At 27.5% G+C, this 24,293-nt stretch overlaps 4 protein-coding genes across 5 annotated transcripts; 1 reads left to right on the forward strand and 3 right to left on the reverse strand.

Annotated features, from left to right (window-relative positions):
• Nucleotides 1-417: 417 nt before the first annotated feature.
• Nucleotides 418-7,616, forward strand: DNAlig1 (DNA ligase 1). Of its 2 annotated transcripts, XM_089229194.1 has the most exons (16): nt 418-572; nt 648-737; nt 1,137-1,235; nt 1,297-1,491; nt 1,567-1,869; nt 2,126-2,336; nt 2,403-2,588; nt 3,339-3,467; nt 3,691-3,830; nt 3,901-4,102; nt 4,172-4,232; nt 4,308-4,378; nt 4,451-4,667; nt 4,920-5,155; nt 5,240-5,530; nt 7,442-7,616. In XM_089229194.1, the coding sequence occupies exons 1-16, from the start codon at nt 469-471 to the stop codon at nt 7,517-7,519; spliced, it is 2,613 nt and encodes an 870-aa protein (XP_089085320.1). In that variant the 5' UTR covers nt 418-468; the 3' UTR covers nt 7,520-7,616. The 2 variants fall into 2 exon arrangements, with proteins under 2 accessions (XP_089085320.1, XP_015379870.2); XM_015524384.2 differs by having other exon boundaries at nt 4,172-4,378.
• LOC107173714 (apolipoprotein D-like) lies at nt 7,489-13,292 on the reverse strand. Its single transcript, XM_015524351.2, has 4 exons — nt 12,720-13,292; nt 11,775-11,908; nt 9,590-9,792; nt 7,489-8,732 (listed from the first exon to the last, which is right to left on the reverse strand). Exons 1-4 carry the CDS (start codon nt 12,828-12,830, stop codon nt 8,593-8,595), a joined length of 588 nt encoding a protein of 195 aa, XP_015379837.1. The 5' UTR covers nt 12,831-13,292; the 3' UTR covers nt 7,489-8,592.
• Nucleotides 13,293-16,039: 2,747 nt separating this feature from the next.
• On the reverse strand, nt 16,040-19,670 carry LOC107173715 (putative cytosolic Fe-S cluster assembly factor AAEL012261). Its single transcript, XM_015524352.2, has 9 exons — nt 19,463-19,670; nt 19,303-19,398; nt 18,292-18,435; nt 18,114-18,222; nt 17,649-17,807; nt 17,173-17,421; nt 16,894-17,110; nt 16,674-16,831; nt 16,040-16,406 (listed from the first exon to the last, which is right to left on the reverse strand). The coding sequence occupies exons 1-9, from the start codon at nt 19,529-19,531 to the stop codon at nt 16,174-16,176; spliced, it is 1,434 nt and encodes a 477-aa protein (XP_015379838.2). The 5' UTR covers nt 19,532-19,670; the 3' UTR covers nt 16,040-16,173.
• Nucleotides 19,671-19,866: 196 nt separating this feature from the next.
• LOC149055280 (uncharacterized) lies at nt 19,867-24,293 on the reverse strand. Its single transcript, XM_089229195.1, has 6 exons — nt 23,814-24,293; nt 23,624-23,732; nt 23,438-23,539; nt 23,253-23,378; nt 20,636-20,864; nt 19,867-20,542 (listed from the first exon to the last, which is right to left on the reverse strand). Exons 1-6 carry the CDS (start codon nt 23,968-23,970, stop codon nt 20,099-20,101), a joined length of 1,167 nt encoding a protein of 388 aa, XP_089085321.1. The 5' UTR covers nt 23,971-24,293; the 3' UTR covers nt 19,867-20,098.

Below are 24,293 nucleotides of genomic sequence, written 5' to 3' on the forward strand. Positions count from 1 at the left end.
AAATTTTTTTGTGAATATAAAAAAACTTCTAATAATAAAATACAAATATAATTCATTTCACTTTACAAATAACAGGGGAAATACACAATAATTTCTTTGTAATCAATAGTCCACGGATTAATCTGTAACTCAAAATATCATAATTGATTTGGTATTATAATCTCTAATACTTTTTGAAGTAATGAATTATTGAGCTGTGACATTTTAAAAAAGAATCTGAAAAATTGAATATAATATTTCAATTCATTCATTGAACCCACGATTTAAGTTATTAATTACAGTGTTGCCAGGTCAAATTTACAAAAGTTTCGAATTCCAATTTTGTTGTGATTGCCGATTGGGTCAGCAGCTGATGGTATAGACAGGGGCAGTGGGGCTTGTTGGATGCGCCAGTATGGAAATAGAAATAAGGATTTGGGAAGCAACATTATTGATAACTCAGTGATAACATTTTAACCAAAGGACAGGATGCAAACAGTATTTTGGCGGTTTTCTTCAACGTTATTGAGTAACTTTTATTGCAATCATACTTTGTTATTGAGAAACAATAAAATGACGCAAAGGACTTTAATGTAAGTTTTTTTTATATTGTTTTTAGTTTTCTAGGTATATAAAAATGAAAGTGTAATGATAAATGTTTTATTCAGGTCTTATTTTGGCCCTAAAAATGGAATTAAAAAGGAAAAAGATCAACCAGTTTTAACATTTAGTACGAGTACAACTTTGACATCTCCAGAGTAAGTTAATATGTATTTCACAACGTTAATTATTTTTAATATATTTCTTCAATATTATAATTATAATCATTCTTCAGGTTGGTCTTACAAAACTAAAAAAGTATACTACTTTTATTATTAGACTTCTGATATACTAAAGATTAATAAATGCATTAGTTTCCTATTTCTTAATTAGACGACAGCTGGTACAGAATTTAAATTTGCATTAATAGGTACTTGGAAACTGCTGATTTATCATATTTTATCATACTGTTCCCTAATTAATGTTTTATAATAGATATTAAATTGAGAAATTAAGTGTATGACTTAATCTAACAATATAATTGATATAATGTTAATATTACATATTATAAAATTGTATTTAAAATTTCTTAATTAATGTACAATTTGTTTTGATAGAGATCTAGAAGTTGTGCACACCAGTCCAATAAAGACTTATGGAAAAAGAAAAAAACATGCCGTATTATTTAGTGATAGTGATGAAGAAACATCTGACAGGTAAATAATTATATTATTTCTGAAAACATTGTTATTAATGTTTTTCATTTATTCAATTTAGTAAAAAAAAATGTGCAAACAATACACTATCGAATAAACAAATTAATGAAAAATTAGAAGAATCTATCGAAGAACAGTTTCCTTTAAAAGATGTAGATAAATCTCTTATAAATGATAGTAAATTATCGGAAAGTGATAGTGGAACAACAAAAACAAATGACCAACCTATAAAAGATGTTCAAGACCAAATTCAAATGTATGTATTAATAAATATTTGAAATTACGTCAATCAAAATATGGTTCACCTATTAAACATTCAATTTAAATTTAGTAAAACACAATGCGAAGAAGGTTCACTGCCAATCATTAAAACTGAACCAAGCAATATCGAGACAGATAATTCTGATACTGATAAACCAAGCATTGATGAAAAAGCTAAGAATAAATTGAAAAAGAAATCAAAAAAGCCAAGTAAAATAGAATCTTTGGAAAAATCAGACAAATCAAGTGAAGAACAGTCTCCTACAAAAGATGTTGACGAATCTTTGAAACATAAAGTTTCTGAAAGTGAATATGATCCGACAAAAAAAAATTACCATCCTTTAATGGATGCTTTTTGGTGTCATAACCAACCGTGAGTAAAAATGTATAATGTAAAAAGTTAAAACTGTTAGTATTTTCAGGGTAAAAAAAAAAATATTATATTTCATTTCATTTCAAATCTATCTTGGATTATATTTCTGTGTTTTGATTAATTTGTTTTTTAAAAAAATAGAAATATCTTTTTTTATTTTGAATCAATTTATTTTATTTTATTTTAATCAAATTTAAATGAAATAAAATGATTTATTGTATAATATTTACTAAAATTAAAAATGTAATTTCAATAGGACTCCATATAGTGCACTTACAAAAACTTTATTGTGCATTGAAGAGGTTAGTGGTAGATTGAAAATTATTGAAATACTTTCAAATTATTTCCGTTCAGTGATTGCAATTAATCCTAAAGATTTATTACCAAGTGTATACTTGTGTTTAAATAAAGTTTGTCCCGATTATATTGGTTTGGAATTAGGCATTGCTGAGACTACACTTTTAAAGGTACTTGTACTATTTGTATAGAATACAATAATTATTTATTACTATATATTTTATATATATTTCAAGGCTATAGTTCAAACAACAGGAAGAAGTATGGCACAAGTAAAAGCTGAAGTTAAAAAAACTGGTGACTTAGGAATCGTTGCAGAAAAAAGTAAAAGTAACCAAAAAACAATGTTTAAACCAGCCCGGTTAACTGTGAAAAGTGTATTTGATAAATTAAAGGATATTTCAGAAATGACTGGTCATGCGGTATGTATATTCTGCTCTGCTTAGCAAAAGTGCCGTAACTCTAAAAAAATGAATTAGTTACGGCATCTGATATGTTTATCAGCTTTATACTATAAATGTAAATAAAATACCCCTAAAATTACTTTAAATAGGCAATAAAATTAATTATCTAGATTAAAAACGTGCCGTAGGTAACAAAAAAAAATTAGAAGTGTTAAGTAAGAACACCGCATTTTACACTTACTAAGCATAAACACTGTAAATATGTTTATAGATACGGTGTTTTTGCATAAAATTTCCATGTTCTACCTGAGTTATTATCGACTTTTTTTCTGAAGTTACGGCAATCTATTATGTTAATAGTTTCCAAATTGTTATCTTCAATATTATTTGGAAATAAAATTGGTTAATTTGTCCTAAAACTATAATGCATTATATGATTTTTTTTTTTTAATTTAACGATCAAATTTATTAATTTGTAATAAAATGCATGTTTATAATTATTGTACTTGATATAATTTGTTGACATATTTAAATAATTTATTTATATAAATTTATATAAAGCATTTTACTCTAGTAAAACTGCATTTTTATCAAAACTAATAATTTGATTTTTACGACACTTTTGCTTAGCAGGGCAGTATTAAGTTATTAATATGTTTTCTTAATATTTAATATTAATAAATGTACTTAACTGCCATACAGTATTTAGTTTCTATTTTTTTTTTCTTTAAATATTTTATCTCAAACAATACATTTCAAATATTTTAGGTCACTGTTAAAAAACTTGATAAAATTCAATCAATGTTCATTGCATGCCAAGATTCTGAAGCAAGATTTTTGATGCGATCATTAGCTGGTAAATTAAGAATAGGACTTGCTGAACAATCAGTTCTACAGGTGATAATATTTAAATTATATATTATACTATATTAAAATAAAATATTTATTTGTTGATCTTAATATGAACTAAACAGCATCTCAGTAATTTATATATTGTATGGAAAACACTTAAATAGTTAATTAGCAATTACTTATTAGTTATTACTTTTGATATTAAAATAGAAGTTAAATGTACATGTATTGTAAAATTAAAAATGTTATCATATTATGATTTTTCTAGGCTCTTGGTTTAGCTTGTACAATGACTCCACCACCTCAAGATTTTCCACCTAAAATACTTAATGCTGCCAAAACTATGTCTGATGAAAAATTCAAGAAAACTTATGATGCCAATACTTTAATCATAAAAACAACTTATTGGTAATATAACAAGTTATATCTTATGTACAAATTTATTTTTGACTAAAAAATTCTTAATTTATATTTTTAGCGAAAGTCCAAATCTTGATGTAATAATTCCTATTATCTTAGAAGTGGGTGTTAGCGCGTTACCAGAAAATTGTAAGTTAACTCCTGGAATACCTTTAAAACCAATGTTAGCACATCCAACTAAAGGCGTACATGAAGTGCTTAGTAGATTTGATGGATTGAAGTTTACATGTGAATGGAAGTATGATGGAGAAAGAGCTCAAGTATATTATTTTTATTTTTATTTTTTCATTTTATAATCAAATGTAACTAGTTTTATTCATTATTTATAGATTCATTTGACAGAAGATGGAAACATTTGTATTTATAGTCGTAATCAAGAAAATAATACTAGTAAATATCCGGACATTATTAATCGTTTAGATTCCGTTAAAGGTCCTAATGTTAAATCTTTTGTGATGGATTCAGAAGCTGTTGCATGGGATAAGGAAAATAAAAAAATAATGCCATTTCAAATATTAAGTACTCGTAAACGAAAGGTAAATTGATAAAGATATTTTTAAACAGCTTTGTAAAATATATTAAAATATTTGATATTTCGAATAATTTAGAACGCCAATGAAGCAGATATTAAGGTACAAGTATGTGTATATATGTTTGATTTACTCTACCTTAATGGAGAATCTTTAGTTAAAAAACCTTTCTGTGAACGTCGTCAATTATTGAGAGAAAACTTTATTGAAGTAGAAGAACAATTTTTGTTAGCTACATCTTTAGACACAACCAAAATGGAAGAAGTTCAAGATTTTCTAGAAGAATCTATAAAAGGTACACATTTAATTATAACTTAATAACGATATAATAGTATTGAAATAAATGCTAAGATATTTACTATTACATGAATATAACTGAGTAACAGTTTTTGGTAATAATAATAATATTATTATATTAACTTAAATTTCAAATATATATGTATCTTTGGCATTAAAATAAAACAAATAATAATGAATAGCTATTTTTGTTTTTAATAATTAATTATTATTTTAACAAAATGTATTTATTTATTTATACATTTTGTAGGAAATTGTGAAGGCTTAATGGTTAAAACATTGGAAGAGGAAGCTACTTATGAAATAGCCAAACGTTCACGTAATTGGTTAAAATTAAAAAAAGATTATTTGGATGGTGTTGGTGATACTATAGATTTAGTAGTTTTGGGAGGTTATTTAGGTCGTGGGAAGCGTACTGGTACTTATGGTGGTTTTCTATTAGCTTGTTATGATCCAGATAGTGAAGAGTATCAGAGTATATGCAAAGTAATTAAATAATTAAAAATATTAATATAAATGTAAACCATAAAGATACATATTTAAATTATAAATATTTTTATTTTTTTCTAGATTGGAACAGGATTTAGTGATGAAGACTTACAAACCCATACGGAATTTTTCCAACAACATATTATTGATGGGCCTAAAAGTTATTACCGCTTTGATCAAAGCCATGAGCCAGATCATTGGTTTGAGACGGCCCAGGTATGGGAAATTAAGTGTGCAGATTTGTCATTATCTCCAGTACACAGAGCAGCAATAGGTATTGTAGATCCTGAAAAAGGAATTTCGTTAAGATTTCCAAGGTTTTTACGTATACGAGATGATAAGTCAGTTGAACAATCTACTTCGGCTCAACAGGTACCTAAAACCTAAACATTATATTAAACATTTAGTTTGTAATATAAAATAATGTAACAAATGTTACAACAACTTGTCATCTAAGTTACTTTTTTTAGCCTTATAAATTGGTTATTTATCTCAAATTCTGAGACAGTGGTGTTTAATAAAAATTTATATTTAATTCATAGACCTTATGACTTGTACTAATAAATGAAGTATTATAATAGTAGGTGATGTGATTTAATACAAACTACTAGTATCTAGATCAGGGGTTTAGAACCCAGTGGCGGCGCGTGAACAATTTTATAGGGTAGACAACAAGACAACCAAAGATATGGTGTTATATATAATTTATTTAAAAATTAGATCATCATAAAAAAGTAAATTACATAAAATAATTATATTTTGATATAATTTAAATCAATTCGCCGATTTTGTTTTGTTGCGAACACATCTATTAATTGTTTATAAATGTTGGATCTTTTGATAATTCACCTAACATTTTTTTTTTGATAGCTAAAGCATTATTCTTCATACGAAAAAGAACCAAGACCTTTATTTAAAATAATATCAATAATATCTGACATATTAAGTTTTAAATGTATATCACTTCATTAAGAAAAAATTATAAACATTAAACATGTGCTATTAAGCACAGTCGGAATGCAATTAAATTATTAAAGTATTACGTTGAGACATGTCTCTTCCATACATATAATTTTGGTAATACCCCACTACGTCCCCCGTTTACCTTGTCATACACCCATCATCAATAGTGAGACTCAATTCAATATGTCTCGTCCGATTTGACGGCTACAACGGAGCGATTACGGTATAGATAAGATATAAATATAATTATACTATATATATTTAATCATACTCGTTACTCACACAGACACTTAAGAGACAAATCAGTGTTAATAACATTTTATTTATAAAATTATGAAGAAATAAAATACATATATAGTAGGTATCATATTATAATAAACAACTAATTTTTAAAATTAAATTGTTTGATATTTTTGGGTAGACAATGTCTCATTGTCTACCCTTACGCGCCGCCACTGCTAGAACCTTTTCGTAGGAAATAGTCATTTAAAAAAAAAAATACTAAACCGTGATATCTAGAGAGCCGCACAAGTTGTTCAGTCCAGGAACCAAACAACCTTTTTATTTTATTTTGTCGTAGATATAGAATTTTATAATTTTTGAAAATAAAATCTATATTTTAAGGTTCTCGAGGTATTGATACATTTTTCAATAAGTCGCAGATTATATGTTAATGAACCTTAGGTTCCCGGCCCCTAATTTTGATAGACTATGATAAAAACACTATCTAGTTTGTCCATTTAACGTGTTAAAAACTAGAAAAAAATTTCTTCAGTACAATAAAGAAATTCTATTTTGCACCATATATTAGCTTATGGCTTATGATTTAATTAAAATATCAGATTAATCATTTTAATTAATAATAGACTCAACAGACAACCTGGCCTAAAAATGTCATATCATATCATTATCTTATCTTTGTTCCCCTTGATGTATTGCAATTTTATCAGTAACTCGTAACAAATTCTGTTTTCAGTTATTTCTAATTTAGAATACATGAATCTTATAAAAAAAATTGTAATTCTAAATTCTCGCAAATAACCAAATGATTGATGATGATAAAAACAATACCTAATTATAAGTTTCATCTTTCATTATGTTCATACATTTTGACCTACTTTACCTTGTATTTAAAATATAAATTAACTTACTAACACAGTGGATGGCTATAATTGTTTTGAAATAATATAATAACATTTTATGTAACCAGTTTCTCATAAGACATACCTATCTTTTTTCATAGATAATATTTTATATTACTAGAAACTCATGAGAACTTTACTACGTTTGTTATAATATTATTGCATAATTAATTTTCAGGTTGCTGAGTTATATCATAGTCAGGTGCAAATTATAAATCAAGGAAATGCAAATACAAATAGAGAGGACTTTTATTAGTTTAGATTCTCTATTATATATTCAATACTTATTGTATTTTTTTTAACACATTTTATTAAGACTGTAAATACATATAATAAAAATTATTTTTAATTAATGGTATTCCTTTTTGTATTGTGTTTCAAGTTGCAGTTGTACATTTGATGACACACTATATGTCTTTCAATAATCTCAATTTCTTTTATATTTACAAAGCTAAATAATTAGTAATAATACCTGATATTTATGTTTTAATGTTTCTTTATTAATTTAAAAATTATATTTTACAAAATATGTTGTAATTTATGGTCATTATTTTTCTTAAAAGTAATTTTAGAACACTGTAATAAAACGTAAGCAGTGAAAGTGACCCATATATTTTAATATAGAGAAAAATACCTGATTATTTGTCTACAATTTACACTAAAACATAGTGAATAGTAGATAGATAGGTACATGATATAATAAATGCTTAAAATAATCTGATTTTGTTCTGTATTCTCCAAGAAAAAAAAATGAATAGTTAAATAATATTTTATAAAAATTGAAAACTGGATATCTAATTATAATAATTTACATAGGTACCTTAATTAGTAATATACTAGTGAATAATGTGTATATGTGATTAAAATGTAATATAAAAAAAATTTAACACACTTAGTCAAGTTCAGATTCAGGCTTTAAGAATTTCAAAATGTTTTCGAAAACTAAAATAACTAAAAAACTAAGGGTACCTATAAACATATTGAAATAATTAGTTTCAACTTAATAAAAAAATAACAGTTTTTTTTTCTTTTTAAAGTAGTACCTGCTGTAATTATGTGAATTTTTTAACCGTTTTGCATACTAATTTATGATTTTTAATTTTACTCGAACACAATATAACAAAATATAAAACAGGTTTTTTTTCAACGATCAAGCAATTGCACATTATTATATTATTTGTCGATTAGTGTCCATTTGCGAATATACACTATTACTACGTATTATATACCTATATCTAACATTGGTACAAATTATTCAAATTTAATTTACTGTATTGACTAGCATATTTATTACAATTTAAAACTTCTGCGTTTCATTTTAAATTTAATTCAAAAAAATTCTTCACATTTTTCGTGTTTAGCTAATATTAGTCGATCGGGATTAATGTTCAGTTCGTATAATAAGTTGTAAAGTTCCGCCCGGGATGTCGCAGTAAGATCTCGTTCTCTTCCCAAAACCCAAATAATATCTGCAAACAATTATATGAATTAGATTTATATTTTTCTAAAACCGCGAGTGTTTATGCACAAAGTACCTATACAATAATAAATTGTTAGTTATTATTACCGAACATTAATACTTAATATATTCCGTTGGTAGATAATATGGCCATTATAATAATATACGGATACCGCAGTCCATCAGTACATCGTAACTATTCTCTATAATATGTGCGATTGGTGAGAGTGAGTTGTTTCCTGAGACTTACTTTGTGTGCCTACTATAAATAATAGATTACCTAACCAGTTATTTTGGGTGACGTATGAATTATTTTGATGCCAAAAACGGCAATACATGTACACTGTACCTACACATATAGTTGATTCCTAAACTACAGCTTATTAACGTTATCCAAGACTCGGGAGACACAACAGAGAAGTGGTCTCCAGAAGTATTTTTCTTTTGATATTTTTGTTGTTACCCACCTACTAAATTTGATTAATCGTTATTATTTATTTACTATTCGTCATCATACCCACTATCCATGGCAATTTAAATGTTGTCAATAATAATTGTCATGTCCATTCATCTAGTCGGATTTTTTTTCGAGCACAAAAGTAATGATTGGAAGGTAAAAATTAGTATCAGCTGCCTAAATCTGAGCCCAATGAGATTATGCTATTATGGTTATACGCGTGCATCATTTCTTTTGTAATTACTTTTTAATTGACCCTGAATCAATTTATCAGTAATTTAGGTAATCAGGTTACTTACCTGGGCTTCAATTCGTACCTACGCAGTGATATTAATTACAGATTATAAAAAAATATTTTACTAATTACGCCGATAATGGGTTTAAAGGATAATACATTAAATTTACTTTACCTGTGTGGAAAAGACCAAAACTTGTACACGACCACAGAACTGTATAGTTATGGTAATCCGTGTACATGATATGATACAGACCAGTAGTAGGTATCATACGTGAAAACAACCCGGGTAGTCGACTTTCAGCTTGGTAGTTAAGTACAGATTTGCTTTTTGATATAAGGGTCGCCATTCCAGAAAAAATATTCGGGTTTCCCGTTCTGACAGCAAAATAATAATCATATTAGTGGTATATCGAAATGAATTTAGGCAGATTTAAATAGTAAATATTACACATTGATTTTATAAAATATACATAATATACATAATATACATATATATAAAAGACTATAGTCTTATAGGCTTATAAGGTCACTGAAAGATAGGGTTTATATAATATATAAACATATTATAATAATCGGTGTATGAAAATTTCATGAAATACCTATTACCTATATACGAGTATAATTGAGGTATTTTTTAATACAATATTCTTTTATTTTTACGTACATTGCCTTTATAAATGTATTATTTACATTTTATAAACGAAAACTGTAAAAATAACTTAATTAAATTTATACTTAAACCCCCCTCCCCTTCCGCCTTCATAATCCTGATTACGCCCCTGTATAAATATATAATATTTTGTGGTGGGGGTGCATACCTATATATTAAGTCACAATAATAGAATCTCAATTCTTCATTACATATTAATACGTATAACATTTTGGAATTAGATATGTGTTTTTTTAAATGAAATAAGGTTTTCAAGACCACCGCATGTATATATAAACGTTTTCTGTTCTCTATTCTACATGTAGGTAGTCTATATGACTATATAGCAGGGGTGGCCAAACTTCAGATCACCTGCTCTATTAATAACATCTTAAACAATTTATCTACACATATATTATATATTTATATGCTGTGCTACGATTTTAATCGCTGGCTACCCCTGGTTCTAAATGGTCTATCGTAACACGTCGTGTTTGATAATCCAATATGAGTATTTGCTTTCGAAAAACTGAATATTATGTTATTTAATTGGGTAAATATCACATCAGTAGGTATAACTATACATGATTATTCAAGGACAAAAGAATGTATAGAAATTTAAAACGAAAATACGAAACATCACATGACATACGACATACCTAGATATTATATATTATTATAATACTATAGCTACTTTCAAATTTCCATTATAAATAATATTAAAATGATACTTTGTATGTATGAATAATAAATTAATAACTATTTTATAAGGGAATTCCACACTATCGTTTTTTCGAAGAAAAATACACCTAAAGTCGTACACATCCTATGTATACGCATTATTCCAACGTATTAGGTATATAGCTTCAATTTTTACTCCAATAACGATCTTGAAAAAAAGATTTTATTTTAAAGCTAACTTATTGGATTATCCTTTGAGTTATATTTAAATAACTTTAAACAAGATTTCTAAAAATATTTTTTTTTACCATTTCAAACGACACCATACATTTTAATTTTTTTAATTTCATATTTCGAAACGAAAATAGAAATTAGTATTCGGGATATTTCATGAATCTTTAAAAATCAGAAAAAATTCGGAGAAGTAACTCATTAGGTAAAGTTATACATTTACAACTATAACTATTTAAATTCAGATCAGCAGAGTATAGAAGACAACATTTTCTAGGGTACAGCAGAGGACCATCATCACTTATACTCCGTTCATCTGATCTTTAAATGCTTATAACAATAACGAACTATAATAGCAACTTGAAATATTATTTTTGTGGATACAAAATACTCAGATACTCGGAATAATATTCTGCTTTGTGATATAAAATAAAAAATGTTTCATCTCATTAAAGAATAAAATCTTTAAAAATACCTAGTAAATTTTTTTTCAAAAATGTTGTTTTAAAATATACTTCATCAAATTATGTAAAAGAAATAATAATTTTGAAATCACTTGTGTATATAGTAGGTATATCCTTTGTAATACTTTTAATACTTTGTATTGATATTGTTGGTATTTTTATTTTATTTTTGTAGATAAGCCTGCACAATAACAGATTATTGGCTATGATAAAAAAAAAGGGTTAACATGTTATTTGAATTTGTACAACATCATATAATATTATAATATAGTTGGTATACCTCTAGACTCTAGTGCATAATATATATTATACTATTATAGTATATCGCTTACATTCTGTTTTTCGTTCCAATATGCACTTTGTACGATGTTCCATCAGGATTTAAAGTAAAATTGAAAGAAGTACAACTAGCAGTCATCTCCATCATGTAAAATGTTTTCTCCACTTCGTACCATTGTCCTTCAAACTGAAAATAAAATCGAATGAAGTTTTTATTTCTCCTGTGCGGGCTTAAAAAAAAATAAGCGACGTACTTCTCTCCTGAAGTTATTATTAACCGTTAACCACCGAAAACCACATTAAGGTTAACTAAGTTAACTTACATCTCTGGTCACTTAAACTATTTATGGAATATATATATATACATATATTTAACCGTATAAGTACCCAATACTGCAGTCGAGTTTAGACAGTTCGAATCTCAATAAGGGGTCAAGGGGCACACAAATAAATTCTACTTATATACCTCAAATATGATAACTTATAAAAACACTTCAAAAGTCAAGAAAAAAATTCTAGTTATCAAGGTTTTCGTGTTTTCGAGCTGTTGAGATTTGAGGTTCGAGTTATCGAGAGTCGAGACTCAAGTACTCAACTGTATATAATGTGCTAATAACCATGCCTAATATTGGTGTATTGGTATAAATATATTATTACAAAATTACAATAATAGTCGGTTGCTCTGTTTATAAGTACCTACCTACCTATTATAGGTATTATTCCCAGGGCCGGATTGGTTAGGCGAGCTACTACCGAGAAAATCTCGCTGGGCCGCTCAAAAAAAATGTCGATCGTAAGTGTTTGGGCAATTATTTCATAACACAAATTCGAATAAATTTATTTAACTCTGTGCGCTACGTCAAATCTAGATTAATTTATACATTTTTATTTGTAAAAGGCCCCTTTTAGGGCCGGTTAAAAAACTAAAACTCGGTGGGCCGATACCTTGTCTATCCGGCACTGATCATTCCTATATACTTAAATATTACACTACCTACCTCCTTCGGATCGAACGTCTTCATGGTCTCCTTTTTCGGACATTTCCCCAGACTTTGACCGCCGACGAATACGCCTAACGACACCAAGAATAATATCGCAAGAACCGACATTTTATTTCCACACGTTCCGGACACCGTTGCGCCGCCGTGTCCGACCTACATAAACACTTAAATAGGTAATTATTTAACGGAAAACTGTACGACTATTTACAGGTAACGCGCGTCTAGCGGGACACGAGTCGCAACAACACTGTTTTTATTTTATTTTATATATTATTACAGCTCTATGCGGTAATATGGTATATATAGTATTATAAACGGTGTGCACTCTGCAGGTGCCTACTCAATACAAAATATATAAGGTCATCGGTCCACGAGCCCGCTGTCGATAGACTGCAGTGTACCTGCGCTGGCTGCCACTGCTATACACGACCTATACTATATATATTATTAGTCACGGCGTTTTCTCGTACGAGCGCGTTAAACGTATATTCAGGCGGACTGTCTCTCGATCGAAAAACACCCAATGGCCGAATGACTGCAGTATACTAACTAATAAAGTGGTCCTTATTTCTGGCGGCGCCGCCGCCGCACGCGTGTCGAGTGATGGTATATAATAGGTGCCATATATAGAGGTGGATATATCTCCGCAGACTGCAGGGCAACCGGCCAGAAATAATATCGTATATCTATATAATTGTGTACAGGCATAGCCGTGGACACTAGACGGTTAATATTTTTATATGTAACAATATTATTATACCTATATATATATATATATATTATAATGTTGTACCACTGTACCAGGTGAACGGGTTCTAGCGGCAGACGTGTAGCACCACTACTCTGCACGGGGACCTACTAAACACGCGCGTCACTAATGCACGATAATAATCGTAACTCGTAATAGCATACAGAACTACATTATACACGATAATAATATGATCTCTCCGGCGCTGGCACACATATTACTATATGACGTGCCCACACATATTATACATATACACTCCTACTGTCCGACCGAAAACAATGGTGTCTTTATAATAATATAGGTATTGGTAGTGTGCATGGACACTTTCGCCGGATCGCCTATAGTAGGTATCTACTTATATGGAGCAGTTGCCCGTTTCAATCTTATACCGGCGTGGTGTGATCGACAGTTTTTTGTGTCGGCGCACATTAATAATAACGTACAGGTCGTCGTGGTTAAAGACTATCCGACATTTTAGGCGCTAGGGTTTCAATTTTTTCAATTGATAAAAAGCTTCCATTTAAAATACAGTCTGCACATTACTGTAGTTACAGTGGTTCTTAACCGGTGTTCCGCGGAACACCGGAGCTCCGTAAACTTGGCTAAAGTGTTCCGACAAAATTTCAAAATTTCCGTGGTTCTAAAAAGGTTAAGAAGTAAGAACCACTGCTGTAGTATTAGTAACAACACTCCATTATATCATAATTCACACAATTTATAGTGCAATAATAAATGAATATCCAAGTAGGTTTTAAAAATAATATATATAATAATACTTAAAATACATAAACAAAGACGATTGTCCGACAAATATGAACACCAAAACATAAAAAATTTGTTTTCAGATTGCCCAAAAAGCTTGAACATTTATAGCTATGAAGTTTTTTTTAAAACATTTTATTTTATAGCTACAATAGTAGATACAAAAAATATTAAATTTATAGATTTACTCGATAATCGATATAATACTTGATAATATAATACACCATATTATGTTTAGATATCAGTGGCGTATTTACGGGGGGGGGGGGGGGGATCAAGAGGATCAATTCTCTCCTCCCCCATAGACTGTATACACACAATTAATAATAGTCGTTACTCGTTATAATTTGACGATTATTATTTAAAATATTATGATTATTTTTTTTTTTTTTTTATCAATAATTGATTAAATTTGCAAGAATAAAATAGCCGAGCGCTGCTAGTTAGACGGGCTAGATTTTTATTATTCCCAATAGAAAATAACGTTTTATGCTTGCAGACTGCAGTTCAGTCTTGTAAAATTGTTAAGAATTCGAATAAATGTAATAATATGAATATATTGTATTCAAATACTTTTTTTAGATTTTGAGCGGAGCGATGATGAATGTATTGATTTTACAATGATGTGTGATTTTTATTTTTTTGTGTCTGTCATCACGTTTTAGGATAGTAAAAATGCTTAGATTTTCTTCAACAATATATTTTCTGATAGAAAAATGAACCTATATGGTACTTTGGGGGTCAAAAGTAGTTTTCAAAAGCGCCGTGCAAAACAAATGAAAAATTAAGGAAAAACGGGAATTTTTACGCAAACCCAATTTTGGTCAAAATCGATTTCGGTTTTTGGTGTAATTCTAAAAAAAATGTCCGTAGATACATGAAATTTTCACTGGTTGTTTATATTAACACTTTCTATATTTGATACAATTTTCAAAATATTTTTACTTGTTTTGAGCTGTTTACGGATATACTTAGTTTCCAACTTTTTTAAGTTTTTTTATGTTGAATGTCAATAAAACTTTATTTGTTGGGTAAAAAAGCTTGAAAATTTAATACAATGCTTCTTATAAATTATTACAATAGTGGTTGAAGAATATTAAAAATCTTTAGTCACAGTTTTTTTTTATAACCATTTAAAGTTCAAATCTTGACAAAATACGGAAAAAAACATGAAAATTAGCAAATTATTTTGAGTTAGAAATCCATAAAAAATTTTGTTTTTGAATCGAAGATTTGAAAAATTAATATAAGATTCTTCATAAGTATGCCTAATTTTATCAAAACAAAAAATCTCTACCGGAAAGTCAAATTAAATTTTTATGAGCATTTGAAGTTCATATTTGTATCTTGTATTGTAATAACATGACTAACATGATTTTGGTTTGATAAAACATTTAATCCCAAGTAATGAGTTGTGTATTATAATTTTGGCAAACGTAGAAAGTATATTTAATATTAATAAGCTTTTATAATTCCTGGAAACTTGGGGGGAGGGGCGTATCCCCCCTCAAGTTAGTAATTATCATAAAAAGTCATATCCCCCCCCCCCATGACAAAAATCTAAATACGCCACTGTTAGATATATTAGTATAATATGATCTAAGACTATATCCTAGATCTAGAATAAATATTATAGGTATTCTTTTAATTTGTAAATGTAAATTATTGATACTGGTCGTATACTCGTGTATACCTTATCTTACATAATCTTGCATTGGGCATATAGACACAATGTTTAAATTAATTATTAAGTAAACATTTTTGTTTTGAATAATTGGTTGAAAATTAATATAAATACTAATTGATATAAAGTGTAACAACATTTATTTAATATTAAAATAAATAACACACAAAAAATAAAAATGCTGAGAAATAAAATATAAAATAGTAATAATAATACTTAAAAATTATTTTACAACTGTATTACATTTTATAATTTATCTACCATTTAATATTTAAAGGTTGATCATTTTTTTTAATTTCTCGATACGTTGTAAATAAATAATCATTTTTGTTGTTTTCATTTAACCAGTTAGAATATAAATATTTTACATTTTTGTTTTGTGTTGGATTGCTTTTAGGTAACTCATTGTAAGTATTCTCTAAGGCATTTATAAATTCTCTATTTGGCTTGAATTCCATTTGTTTCACTTGAGCTCCTCCATTTAAACAACCTATTCAAATCAATTCAGTAGTTAAATATGGTAAATATTAATTTAAACTTTTATAAGATATTTTTGCATTAGAATTTCGTTTTATCAATACATTAAATGAAATGAAAATGTTCATTTTATAATTTTAAATTCTAATAATTATTGTAAAATAATATTTACAGATTGTGTAAATTTAAATAAATGATAAAAAAAAAAATTCTAATAAAAACCTAATATATACATTTACAAATTGTATTGAGAAAATTATTTTTTTTTAAGGTATCTAACCTGAAGGACATGCCATTACTTCAACATAATCGTATGTACATCTTTTACTTTTTAATTTTTGCACAAGGTTTTGTATGTTTCTAAATCCATTGGCTATAGCAAAACGTAATACAACAACTCCATTAACTTCTAGTGTAGCTTCTTTCATATCTATATTCCTGTAACATACAGTTTTATGAATTATTTAAATTCATTAGTGGAATTTTAGTTTAGTACAAACCTTAAAGGTTTAAATTCTACTTTGTCAATATTAATATTAAATAATTCCTTTGCTGCATAACAAAATATATGATGTGCATATCCTCCAGATCCAGAACCACTGCTAGTAAACAAATTATGATTATCTTCTGTAATATTATTCATCCCCGTATCAAATTTTTCAGGAGCTATATCATTGAAAATTATGCCTTGCTTGACCAATAACGCATCCACTTCAACTAAAATGTATTCTGAAATGTATTATACTATATTTGCAAATATCTTTAAAATTAATACGTACTGGAAGTAATTACACAATCAACATCTTTAGTTTGAGTATTTACATCAAAAAATTGATCCCTCGATGCTTCCAACTTTTTGTCAAAACAAGGCATAACAGTCAAATGATATATATCAGTTCTAGGTTTATTTCTCAAATTTGAAACAAAATCTTTTATAAATGAACCCATTATTTGTTGAGGAGACTTCACACGACTAATATATGGTAGTATAAAATTCCCATGAGTTTTCTCTGCATAACACACCCAACCTAAACACAAAATAATTAATTCTAAAACACCAGTTGCTATAATTTGTTCCAAGAGAGAACTTGCCAGGTCTGAGCATGTGGAATATGGAATCTACAAGGAATTTGAGAATTTGTTGGAAGCACAATATATGATGTGCTTAGTTGACCAGTTTTTGTTATCAAAAAACATTTTCTCTTGGGGGAACAGAATATGAGTATAGTGATAGTATTAGATTTAATCACTTTACCTGGACATGAGGACGCTAACATGGGCAATATTGTCTGAACTTTTGACACTTTTGCTGATTTATATCTTTCTATAAATTCGTTTTGAGATTCTAATAATGCTAAGTCTTCAGCAAGTTTAATATCCAATACTAAATCTGCACCCAATTTTTTGAAATACCCTGTTAAGTTTGAATATCATAATTAGATATTGATACTATACATTGCAATAATACTAATATACAGCATATATCAAAAAAAAAAATTACAACTTTACATCCTGTGTACATTAGGCAAGCAATATTAATAAAGTGGGATATCTTACATTTATTATAGTACTAAAAACCAACACAGCACTTTTGAAAACTGTATAAAACAGTTAAATAAACATATGAGCTAATTCATATTTATCACATAAACATTGGTAATTACTAATTAGTTATTAACATTTTAATTATTAAACTATCAAAAAAATAAATAAAGTTTACCACATAATTTTGATGCAGCAGATTCGACTGTAATATTTTTACTATTCGCAATTGATACACAGGATTGAATAGAAATAGAAACAACTATGAATTTTTTATTATCAAGTGCCTGGAATATGAGAGTAATTAATACATATGTTATGGAAATAATAATAAAACTAAGTTTAACTGCATTTACATTTTGTGCTTCAAAAACACGCATCATTTCATCAGTACTTTGTTGTTGAACGAGAACAGTTTCGGCTGAAGTTATACAACCACTACATGCTAAACAATCGGTCAGAGAAATTTCTACTTGTTTTAATTTTTCACTTTTGCCGTTCTGTAAAAATAAAATCACTTAAGGTATGAAAAAATATAAAAAACTAACCTAATTAATGACATCAATATCAGTAAGTTTAATTAAGATATCACAGTGTTTTTTTAAATTTAATTATGATAATAAAAGAAATATTAAGTTTAATATTTTTAATTTTTAATTAGTTAAGACTACATGATAGAAATAGGATTAATATTATCCAAAGAAAAAATTGACAGACATTGATTTGAGTTAATTTATTTTAAGCGTGGAAATAATTAATAAAATATCTAAACATGTATTATTTGTTAAAAATTTGGTTTAATGGGCAATGCTAATATTTTAGATGATACTATGATATACTTTTACCATTTTATAATTTTGATAATATCTAAAACCACAACAGCAGTAGTTAGTCCATTTAGACTACAATTAAGCCTAAAGACTAAGCTTTAGCTATACATCTATAATGTCATAGGCGGAAATGGAGGGGGCTTAGCCCCCTCAACATTTTGTCAGGTTTCATGTGAAAAGTGATTTTATTTGAATATAGTTTTTTTTTAGTTAATTTAGCCCCCCCCCCCCAGAAATTTCTATGGATTTATGCCTATGTATAATGTACAATTTCTCTAAGAAGTGTTCTATATGATATACCTAGATTTCTGATAAATATGAATTTAAATGATACTAATTTCATATAAAATATTATGTTCAAATTGTAATACCAGGTGTGTTTTCACAAATAGTTAAACTATATTATAATCATGTAGGTATGTAAATTCAGAAGTATGTTCATCAGGAGTCAAAACTATGAGTTTTACTACTTTATACTTATTCTTCGAACTATTTAATATTAAATTAAATATACATTAGTATTATTCAAACAATTACTTTAGATTCTTGGACATAAGAACCATCGTCTCCAATTTTGATTTTTGCTCCTGTTCCTAGAGATGATTTTTCAAATTGCACTGGTTTTATACACTCCTTTAAAATTATACAACATAAGTAATGAGTAAAAAATGTTATAAGAAAAATTATAGTTCGTCACCTGGGATGGAGTAATAAAATCGTCTAAATCGGTTAATTTTAAAGCACCACTGAATCCTGAAGAAATCATTATGAACTGTGAAATTTTAGAATTATGATACAAAATCAGAAGTCAAAAATTTGCAGTAACTACTACAAACAGTTAAATTATAATTAGCAAACTATGTAAGTAAAATAAATGTAGATAAATAAAAACCGTAATTAAGGATTTTCTTAAATATAATCATGACAACTTTTATCATGAATATAATATAGTAGTACCCATGACTAAATAAATAGGTATGATCACAACTTTGTGATACGCATACCACCCCTTACCTCGTCTATCGCGTAGTTCTCCGCTTCTGATTGGTTGTTAATTTATCTCGTTTTAAACTATTTTGTTAGCTAGTTTTGATAGACGAGACAATACTACAAAATATATTATTATTATTTATTACTATAGACTATAGTACTAAACTACTAGATATTAGATAAATATTGCAATGTATTTAAATATTATTTACAATTTATAAGACTTAAGTTTATATTTTTATAACAATTAATACTTAAACTAATTTTTATTTTTATTAAATGTTATTTACATATTATGTACATAGGTTAATATAGGTGTACATAATTACGTATTAAAGTATTATTAATTTGTAAATTTAATTTTTTTCAGTTTGTCTGATTGTTTTTGTTGTTTTGTGATTAATTGTTTATTTAAATTATTTAATCTGATGTATGTTCGTGTTCTAATAAGGCAGTGTAATACTTCATCAGGTACATTAAGTTTCTCAATTTTCGGTTTTGTGATCTCATATGTTTTAAAAATATATGGGGATTTTGATAAACTTTCACCGTGTAGTATTTTAAATTCATGTTCTATTTGCAAAACAGCTTTAAAAAGATTTTCTGATGGTATTGTCAAATGCCCTTTAGAAATGTAGCTTGTCCAGTTATTTGTATCATTACAATTTATTTGTGATAAATAGGGATATTTATTTGAATATCGATTTGCAATATAACCAGCAACGTATTGAGCACACCCTTCTTCTATATCATCAAATACTGGTTTTTCACAATTTTCAGTATCAATCTAAAACAATACATAAGCCATGTTAAAGCAATAAGATTTTAAACTAAGAACCTAGGTATTATAAAAGGGAAAGTGAAGTATTTATAAAATTACTTCAAATTGTTTTAGTAGCTGAAAATCAGATTCTGGAACAGTAATTACATTCCCTTCAATGTTGGCTTCGTTGTTAGCATGAATGGAAGAATCATTAAAAGATGATAATAATATTTGGGTGGTAAAACAATCATTTTCACCCAACAATTTATCTTCCATACTACATTGTGTATTAGTGTTTTCAGTGAATATAATATTGGAATGCTTGCCTAATATGTACCATCTTAGGCTATAAATGATAATGTATGACAAATTAATTACATATTAGTCATATAATAATAACATTAACTAAAATTTTGTTCTATTTAAAAATCACCAATATTTGAAATCTAAAGATGTGATGTTATTACAAGCACTTCCAGCCATGCCCTTCAAAAAACTAAACAAATTTTCCAGGCCATCTGTATTTAATTTTCTGGTTAAAATGTATTCTAATGCATACTGTTTTTTTAAATCAAGTAACAATTTTTTCAAAGATGTATTGCATATAATTATTCCTATTGACAATGACGCTTTGATTAATAATATTTAATAAAACAAAATGTATTATTAATTTTAAATGATATGAAATGTTTGTTATTATTACCCTTTTGAAAAGGTAGTAATGATCTTTTACCATGTACTCTCATTGATTCAATGAACTCTGTCATCCTGTCAAGTAATTCATTTTGTACATTTTCATTCAAACCATAACTTGGTACCCCATTATCATATTTATGTTGGGTGTTAAAGAGGTCGAACCAGTCATTGAACAATGAAACTACTTGTGATGCCTGTTATTTAAATATAAACAATTTTATTATTAACACAAGTAAGTGGAAAAATAATACTTGCTTCTGCCCAGTTTAAATTGTTCATATAATTTCTTTCTCCACAGAAGGAAATAGCTTTAGCAACTGTGTTGGAAAAAATTTGTACTGCCAATTTCACATTCATACGACCAGTTCCTTGTACAGTTAGATGCCTTTCACTAAGTTTATATGCTAACTTATAGTCATGTCCAGTATTTAAATTTAATAACAATTCAAAAATATTTTTCCCAATAAAATGTCCATTTCTAAGTATATATCCTCTACACAATATAATATTTAAATAATTTTCAATTTATACAATAAAAAATGAAGTGTGAACTACTCACTTATCCAATAAGTGATTACGAGCCAACTTCAATAAATGTGGAGGATCCGCAAAAACATATACATTATTTCTAGTTATAGGATGTTCAAAAGAAGTCTTTTCTGTTGACACATCTAAACTTTTCCATAAACCGACATTGGAAGACCCCATGTCACTCACCATTGAAAGTACATTGAATCCAATACTGTATAACTTCTCAATTATATAATATAATAGCTCTTTTGTATCAAAGTCATAAAATATTGGTTGCTTCCAATCACTTACTAAACCTTTTCATATAATTTTGCAAACATATAATATATCAACTATTATACAAAATAAAATAATAAAAAAAAAGTAAGTACCTCTAGCCATTACAGTTTGTACACATTTGTGTGGTCCAATCACCCGTTCATTTTTTTTCTCAAAACAAATTCTACTTGAAACATATGTTTCATCAAAACTAATGACTGTTAATTTATCAGAAGTACTCATAAGTTCAGCTAATAAACATAATTAACATTAAGTCTGTTTGAAAATTTATAAAATTATGATATAGCTCAATAAAAATTAAAAATATATACCTTTTGCTTTCATGAGAAATAAAACAGATGTCAAAATACCCTCTTCAATTGAAAAATTAGAAACCCATCTTCTAAGTGTAGAAAGAGCTAATAACATAATTGGACCATTGATTTATATTTAGAAAAGTGAAAATAAAAAATATAGTTCAATGAATAATTTCACCTGGCAGTGGAAATTTTTTTTTTATCATGTAACGATATGATTTTGGAGAAATGCTCCTTAAAGTAATTGCAGAAGATATATCTTCAGGTGTCCAACGGTATACTTTTTTTTTAGGATTTAGTATTACATCAATTTGGGTTGATGTGAAAAGTTTTGATAAAATTTCACCAAATTTACTTTCAAAGCGATTACATTCTGTATCAATAAAATCCTGGTACCATTTATTTTTAATTAGAAGACATTCATTTTCTTCTTTCAGTTTTTGAACATCGTCTTTTAATCTAATATTATAATAAATTACACAATTTTAAGTGATATAAATATTTTTATTGATATCAATACACCTCTTATTGGTTAATTCAGTTAATTACACACAAGTATGTTTTTTTAATTGATCTAAGTAATAAAGTAACTAACATACATATTAATAATAACAATAATAATAATAGTAATTAGTAATAACAATAACTACAGTCTACAACAAAAATAGTTAAGTATGATGATGATCCATAGTCCAATAGGTACTTTACAAGACTGGATAAATTGATCTGACACAGTTTCACATGCAAACAATAAATAAACAAAAATATTAGAAAAGTAAAGACACAAGGGTTTATGAAAGTAATCATAGACCTATAAACTAAATTGTATTACTTTTATACCTAGTCCTTTATAGATGTATGAAATAATTTTTAATTAGGTATTATTAATTTTTACTAATACTAATTGATTGATTTTATGTTATTATTCTTACCTTAAAATAAAATCATCATCACTTGTAAGAGGCTTAACACCCAGACCTAAATCATGTTCATCATTAAATAATCTAACACAGCATTTTTTTGATATTTCTGATATGTTTTCATCAGGCAAAATTTCTCTAAACATTTAATTATAATTTAATAAAATATAAATAATGTTTAATATAAATATTCATACACAGAAAACCTTCCAGCTGGAGTCCATAATTCTGTCGAAACAGGAGTACCAGGAGTAAATGTTCGGCGTATAGGCAAGTCATAGAAATCTACTCCATAAGAACTTTAAAAATAAAAATGTTTTTAAACAATAAATATTACAGATTATATTAAATACAATACATCCATTACTATACTTAGTACTTACTTCAAAGGTATTGCATCATCTTTAAGTAAACGAGCATAGTTTTTAGTGGTAGAATGTTTTTTTGGAAGATTATAATGATACGGTTTGAAATGTAATGAACAAACTACAGCTAAATAATAATGAAAAATAATTTTATGTACTTGAAAGTTGAAGGTATAGTAAATAGAAGTGAATAAAAAACCATTAATACCAGAATCAAAATTGATCTTATCTTTGTTAATTTGTTTTTGCCACAACAACCTCATTTCATCATCTTTGGGGAATCTATGCAACACTATTGTTTTGTTCAAAAAAACTCTTTTTTTCCTACAGCCACTGGAACAACCTTCGAATACACACTTCGGCATTATAAAATTGTGTTGAAAAAATGTTAAACGAAATCAAAACAATTAACAAATAAACTTTCAATTGTTACATTATCATTAAATACGATAATAAATAATGAAGTTTTGAATTTTGGCGGCAATAATATTGCCGGCCAATGAAATGCGGAGAACTACGAGCAATGGTTTTGTGGTTAAAATAGTGGGAGATGCGCCAACCGAACAAAAACTAATTTTTTGTGATCATACCTATTTATTTAGTCATGGTAGTACCTATAGCACAACAATTTTATTGGTATAGCATGACTAAATAAATAGGTATGATCACAACTTTGTGATACGCATAC

This window comes from Diuraphis noxia, unplaced genomic scaffold (assembly GCF_037042655.1).
Source record: "Diuraphis noxia isolate RWA-SAM2 unplaced genomic scaffold, SU_Dnox_SAM2 contig0005, whole genome shotgun sequence".
Taxonomy (NCBI): Eukaryota; Metazoa; Arthropoda; class Insecta; order Hemiptera; family Aphididae; genus Diuraphis; species Diuraphis noxia.